Raw genomic sequence first — 7,249 nt, 5'->3', positions numbered from 1 at the left:
GGGCTACCGGTAACGGGGCCTTACAATGAAGGACAGGAATCAATATGTCAATTTTTTTAATGTTTTAGTCAATATGGAAAACAATGACCAATGTTATGAAATGTCTATTTATTTGTTATTGCATAGAAAGTGAATGAAACAAGTTGAATTGTCAGTTTATAAGTTGGGTAGTTCTCTAATCCCTTCTACAGGAATTTGAAAGGATGATTCTCGTCTTATTTTCCGTGCTGATTATTCTGGCTTGTCAACCACTCCTTCATTCTGCTATATCAAACAACGTTTCTATGCCTGTATGCCCAGAAAGTTTCAGTTGTCCAACATTTTCCCCGTTCAAGTACCCATTTTACAATGCCACGGACAAACGATGTGGGTTGATCAAGGTCAAATGTACTTCTATAGGTGGAGAGATTCAAATTGCAGGATGGTCGTTTGATATTGTAAGAAATTTAGATTTTAATCAAAATTCGTTACTCGTCTGGAGCTTACCATTTGACCAGCTTGTGAAGAATAAAAGCTGTGATGCGCTTGTGAATAGTCTCACTTCTCCGAGCCCTCTTTTGTATTCCATTTCAATAACTTCCTCCATCACTCTCTTTAAATGCACAAAAAATGTCGCTTATTTTGGGCACCTTAATTACAGTAGCTATAAGGGATGCGAAGATCACAATTTCTACTATAACTACTACAATGGAACAGTTCCAAGTGGCCTCCCACATACATGCCAAGTTGTGCAGCTACCTGCGAAATTGTCAACAATTAGTCCAGGACTAGATCAAACTAACATATTTTCTCTTCTCGATTCTTCCGCCTTCATTAATTTTACTTTGACACCTTCCTGTGATGACTGTCAGAAAAATCGCCAACAGTGTGTTACCGGAAATCAACATGATGTTCATTGTTTAGACGTCATATGGGGTATTTATAGCTGCTTTAATTTATTTTGTCTTACGTATTCCTGGAAATTTCTTGTCCTATAACATATACTTTTGTTTATTTGAATCTGTGATCCTATTTATTATTGAAGTTGATTCATGGTCATATATATATATATATATATTAAATAACTGATACTTTGTTATTTGATATCAGAAGAAATACGAGGTAGAAAACGGGGGATTAAGATTCCGGGTAAGAAGCATCTTCAATTCTACGCGTTAATATTGGATATGCACCTGAACCTGTTGCATTTTCTTGTCTCAGTTATAGTTGGATCAGCCTTAATAGTCATGTTAATTGCACAATTTACTACTATGTGACTCAAAGTTTTCCGGTTGGATCAGGTCACAAACATAATTCCTAATTGCACAATTTAACTATTGTTTTATAATTCTAACATTAATTATTAATAACAATGAAAATTTGAAAAGACAAAGAAAGCAGGTGTAGAAGTTAATAGTGTTGGCTTTCCCAATTTTAATTCTATATGTCCATGAATCTGTTGTTTTTTTCTTGTTTTAGTTATCGTTGGGTCAGCCTTGATCATCATACTGTCTTTGGTCATCTTTATAATTTGGCGTCAGTGTAAGAGCAACCCTTTTTCCTATGTTTTATCAAGGAACAAATCTCAAAAACTTGAAGACATAAGTCTCTCCTTTGGCGTCTCTGTTTTCACCTATAAGGAGCTTGAAGATGCCACCCAAAATTTTGACACTTCTCGAGAGATAGGTGATGGAGGTTTTGGAGCTGTTTATTATGGTGAGAATTTAATTGTTCAAATAAAAACGTCATTGATTGTTCAGTTTTTACTTAAAATCTCATAAACTAATATTTTTATATTTCCAAACAAGGTAAACTCAAAGACGGCCGAGAAGTTGCAGTTAAGAAACTTCATGAGCACAACTACAATAGAGTCCGACAATTCAAAAATGAGGTTGAAATCCTCACGAATTTAAGACACCCAAACCTTGTCGTTCTCTATGGTTGCACCTCAAGACAAAGCCATGAACTTCTCCTTGTTTATGAGTACGTGCCCAATGGCACTGTTGCAGGTCACTTGCATGGAAAACAAGCAGCTCAAAACCTGCTAACATGGCCGATACGGATGAATATTGCCATTGAAACCGCTAGTGCGCTGGTGTACCTTCATGCTTCAGAAATTTTACATCGGGATGTAAAGTCGACCAACATTCTTCTTGATCATAATTTCAGCGTCAAAGTAGCAGATTTTGGTCTCTCACGGCTTATATCGAATAATGTCACTCATGTGTCAACAGCTCTTCAGGGAACGCCAGGATACATGGATCCACAATATCACCAACGCTATCAATTAACAGATAAGAGTGACGTTTACAGCTTTGGAGTAGTCTTGATTGAACTTATATCGTCAATGGTGCCTATCGACTTAAACAGGTCTCAGGATGAGGTCGGTTTGGCTAACTTTGCTTTAAACAAAATACAAAGATGCGAAATTGATCAGCTAATCGACCCGGCTTTAGGATCAGATAGGAATCCTGAAGTCATGAACACAATAACCCTAGTAGCAGAACTGGCTTTTAGGTGTTTACAGTATGATTCAGATATGAGGCCTACAATGAGTGAGGTCCTAGATGTGTTGATGAATATTAAAGCTGTGGTTAGGATAGATGCTTATGATAGCATTAGAAACTTGCAAACCTTGAATGTGCCGCCTTTGTCTGAAACCAATGATGCCGTCGTATTGTTGAAAGATTTCTTGCATTCACCCGTGTCCGTCACAAGTGAATGGCCAAGCAATACCAGTGCTACAACTACGCAAAGCAGCTATGGAGATAGATTCTCAATGAAAAATGATAGCAATACGTACATAAAAGCTCACGGGGAACAAGGATGACATGAAAGCATCCTTTAAAAAAAATCATAAAAGTATTCATTGAAGAATGAGATAATCAAGTCGTCTATCTACTTTTAATTCTGTATCATACTTTTCTATTAATGAAATTATACATAAATGCAAAGCTCGAGAGCTCGTTTTATACTTTGAGCATGTTTTAGTTTAAGCTCAATATAAACTTTACTTTAGCAAGCTCTGTTTATTTTAGGTCCTATTATTTACATGCTACTTATTATTAATTGAACTGATTTAAGTATGAAAATATATATACTACTTTTATTCTATTTTGTAGGTTAATGAATAAGAGCGTGCTTAAACAATACAACTATATTATATATACGAGAGAAACAGAGTTATCATTTGATCAAAACATAAACTACTTTAATATATTATTATTTGTTTCAAGGTTAATTTGAGTTATATCATTTCATTCAAAAGTAAAAGTTAATTATATGACACATGATTTAAAAGGAAGAAATAGACTTCTTTTAACTTCTTTAATTTGGAATTTAAGCTATACTGGTTGGGGCATGCGCATTGCGTTAGGCTGGTAAAAACTACGTATCCACACACTAAAGACAAATGACTTGAAATTGATTTTAACCTGTAACCGAAACCAACCCATATGCAATTCTATGAATCGAAACCAAATGTAATCCGAAGCAAATTTTGGATACCCCTAAAAACAAAACGAACCGGAACTGACCAATTAACAAGCAAAAAAAGGAACCTAACCTGCTAGCTGCGTTCCTTTGACTGATTGGCACTTTTTTGTTTGGTCAAACAAAAAATTAGCAGCTTTGACCTTTTTTTGCAAAATCAGTGTACCATGCAACTTTTGGTTTGGTTAAACCATATTTTCATCCGAATTAAAAAACCGAATAATAAAAATTAATTTAAAATGCAAACTGTGGTTAATATGTTATCTCTAATCATGTAATAGAAATAAGACATTTCTTGGTGTGACTTAAACTAAAAAGGTGAACTAAGTTTTTTGTCTATAAAACATTAAAACATATATGCTTGATTTATAACAGGTTAAGTATCAAATGATTTTGGGCATCGTTTGGCTCTGATTAATTTATATTGACTATCGAGGTTGCAACAAAGGTTGCAAGTGGAAGAATCTCATACTTGCCATCCTTGCATAATTAATATAATATTTTGTGTTTTGCTCATTGCTAAAAGTCCTTCTACTGTATTGGCAAAACCTCAAGACCGAAAAATGATTCGTAAAGTATTGCTGGTGATGGCAGCACCGACGCTTCCTTAAGTGTATTTACCCTTTTTGCCCGAAAACTTTTATACGTAGTGTATTTACCCTTGCCCCTTGGTCCCTTTTCTTCACCTCAAAACCGAAGGCAATAAGTATGTGAAGTGGACATGCATAAATATTTTTTCCTCATATTTACCAACTTGAACTTAAACTCGTATTTTCTTTATACCCATTAAACAAATTATAAAACTTCATTAAACATGCAAATTATCTTAGCAAAGGAAACCAAACCAAACTCAACATCAAACTCAAAATACAAAATATTAGAAGTTTTAATATGTGTATCGCAGTTTGTCCAAGCAGAAATGAGAGTATGAGATGTATAGGAGCCCATATCATCAAAATTTACAGATATATCAACTCACCATCATTATAATTAACAGATATGGGCACATATCATCAGCATGCAACCAATTTAATAAATTTGCAACTTTTTCACTAATTTTTTTTCTAATAAATGTTTTGCCATTAAAGGTTTAAACCTTGTCTAATGCTGTCAATTTCTATTAAACTTCTGTGAACGAAAGGCTTTTTGACGTAGCAGTATTAAGATGCATTTATATATTGCGTCTAGAAAGAATTAAGTCACTTGAATAAAAATATGTACAATTTATGGTGTGTGGAAAAAGAAAATTTAAGAAAAAGAACAGAGAAAAAAAACACCCCGTGGAAAAGTAAAGGGCCATGACCCATCTATTTAATTAGACTAACATAATTGTCCTCCAAACTGGACTACAGGGAAGATGGAAACCACATGAAACTTTCAACATATCTATTTTTGCGTTTGAAAGGGGTTAAGGATGAACGGAGGAGAACACACGGATTAATTGTGTTTTTATGGGGTTGGCCAAGAAGGAGAAGTCGACCGGTAATATAGACTTTTGGCTTCCCATATATACACAAAGAGGTGGAAGATATTTATATAGTTATATATACTGAGTCTCATAATTAGTTAGTTTAGATAGTTTTCAAACCTTCCCTACTTGAAGAGGTAGGTCCCAGCAGAGCCCAGTTGGACCCGCAAGACTCACCTTGAACAGGGACGTCTGCGCAATGACCAACTGCTCCAGCAGGACCCACCTTGCTCAGAGAACCTTACGCGCAGTACGCCAGCTGTACCCGCAGGGAAAGCCTCCCAATAGCGAAGTACCCCGCCTGTTCCCGCAGCTGCGGATACAAGCCATCAGGGAAGGCTACCCGCACTAACAGCAAGGCTACACGCACAAGGCATTCGCTACTTCAGCAGTCACATGAAGGAATGAGCAAGGCGGGAATACTCCCGCCTAAATGAGCCAGTCCGTATGCTTCTGGAAGGTCTTTCGTACTATACCTACTAACGTATGGGCGGAACAGACAATTTGACCAGAGCAGCCCATGAACCAATCACAGGGTGACAGCTCACCGACAACAATACGAGGAGGAGCACCCTCTAGTACTGTTTGTCACTATTAGCCGCTGCCTACTCACCAACCCTTACGATGGGACGTGCGCAGCCTACAGTTGGTGGAACAGTGCGTAGCCGGCAGTAAAGGAACAGTATACAGCCGACCTTTACTGTTGGCCGTAGCCTATCCACCAACTAGCATGGCCTGTGCGTAGTCCACTGTTGGTGGAACAGGAATACTATTCAGCAGGCTGTACCTTCTAGGAAACCTACCTTCGGCTATAAATACTCCAACACCTTGGAATGGTAAGGACATCATCTGATATCTCAATCTTATCTAGCAATCTCTTAATATACACTTATATTCAGAGCAATCTAGTCTGATTCTCACGCCGGAGGGTGGTCACAAGGAGGAACCCCCCCCCTCTTCTCAGTGACGAGCTTACGGTGTCTATTTTGCAGGTCCCCTGAAGAACAACCTTCTCTGCTAGACCTCATCCTTGTGGGAAACATTACTTAACCCCCAGATTATCTACAATCTGCCCAGGGTTCACTTAGTGTTTCTTCATTGGCGCCATCCGTGCATAAAAGCTAGAACTAATTTAGTTTTTTCAAAATTTCTGAAGAAATGGTTAACGTTACTCCGGTCCCAAGGCCAGTAACCGACCAAGAAACCCCGGTAACCACAACCCCAGCAACTGGGGGGAACACCGGCGGTTATACAAATCTTACGAACACTACCCCGACTACCCAAGCCGGGGCAAGTGCAGTAAATATTCCACTGGGGTTCACTGATGCCCAGTTGGAAAAACGAACGAGGGTCCCTCGCCAAACACTAGATCAAGTGAAGGCGTGGGCCGAAGCACGTCAGAGAGAGTTCCAAGCTAAATTGGATGAACGCTTGCGTTCAGTTCAACAGGCTGACGAATTCGGCAGTACTCGCCAACATCTCAATATGAACAGCGAGTGCGAGTACTCAGACGACGAGAGGGAAGAATCCGATACCGACGCAAACCCTCGCCACAAGGCGAAAGGGAAGCGTAAGGAAACGGACTTCCAGCCGAAAAGGAATTTTGGGGAAGCTTTTAAACCAACGAATGCGGAGAGAAACCCGCGTGACTTCTCCAAAACCTTTAGGCCGACTGCTACAAATGCAGGAAAGTCAAAGTTCGCAAGGGACATTGCGGAAGCAATCGCCCCGAGAAGTGCCAAACAAATGTCCAACATTGGCACTTATGATGGTCTATCCGACCCAGACGACCACTTGAACAGATTCATTGCGGGGGCAACCGTCAGTAACTGGACGGAACCCACGTGGTGTTATATGTTCCAGATGACTCTGGTTGGAGCGGCCAGGGCATGGTTCGATCGTTTACCGGTCCACCACATATATGACTGGGCGGACTTTCAGAATAAGTTCAGCCAGCAGAGGAAATATACTGAAGAACAGTGGACGATCCTCAACTGCGTTAGAGAGGATGATGAATCTTTACTAGACTTCATCACCCGCTTCAACTCCAAAAAGCTAAGTCTCGGCAACATAAGTGAAGATCTTGTTCGCGCCGCTTTCATCCAGGGCGCCGAATACCCAGAGCTTATCCGCACATTGACGGGTAAGGATGGCATGCCATCAACATGGGATGCCATCATGACGGCGGCAAAGCGCTTTGCCGAGACGGAGAAGCAACTGGGAAGGGATCTTCCCCAGAGTACACACCTCTACACGCAGAGGACAAGAGAGAACAATGTTCGGATCGCCCGGCAGAACAAAAAGAGGAAG

General features: G+C 39.4%; 1 protein-coding gene across 1 annotated transcript; it reads left to right on the top strand.

The window, feature by feature from the left end:
* The first annotated feature begins 203 nt into the window (after positions 1-203).
* On the top strand, positions 204-2,809 carry LOC143557620 (LEAF RUST 10 DISEASE-RESISTANCE LOCUS RECEPTOR-LIKE PROTEIN KINASE-like 1.1). Its single transcript, XM_077046657.1, has 4 exons — positions 204-915; positions 1,090-1,128; positions 1,459-1,695; positions 1,788-2,809. The coding sequence occupies exons 1-4, from the start codon at positions 204-206 to the stop codon at positions 2,807-2,809; spliced, it is 2,010 nt and encodes a 669-aa protein (XP_076902772.1).
* Positions 2,810-7,249: the final 4,440 nt, after the last annotated feature.

Source organism: Bidens hawaiensis, unplaced genomic scaffold (genome assembly GCF_021521415.1).
Source record: "Bidens hawaiensis isolate Kalapana, Puna unplaced genomic scaffold, B.hawaiensis_p1.1 tig00019074_1, whole genome shotgun sequence".
Lineage (NCBI taxonomy): Eukaryota > Viridiplantae > Streptophyta > Magnoliopsida > Asterales > Asteraceae > Bidens > Bidens hawaiensis.
This window is presented reverse-complemented; position numbering and strand designations above follow the sequence as displayed.

Bases quoted from the DNA above. Each gene is read 5' to 3' on its own strand.
- LOC143557620 (XM_077046657.1), top strand. From the start codon at position 204: ATGATTCTCGTCTTATTTTCCGTGCTGATTATTCTGGCTTGTCAACCA. The intron at 1,129-1,458 runs GTAAGAAGCATC...TTCTTGTTTTAG, and splicing joins ACGGGGGATTAAGATTCCGG to TTATCGTTGGGTCAGCCTTG. The intron at 1,696-1,787 runs GTGAGAATTTAA...TTTCCAAACAAG, and splicing joins TTTTGGAGCTGTTTATTATG to GTAAACTCAAAGACGGCCGA.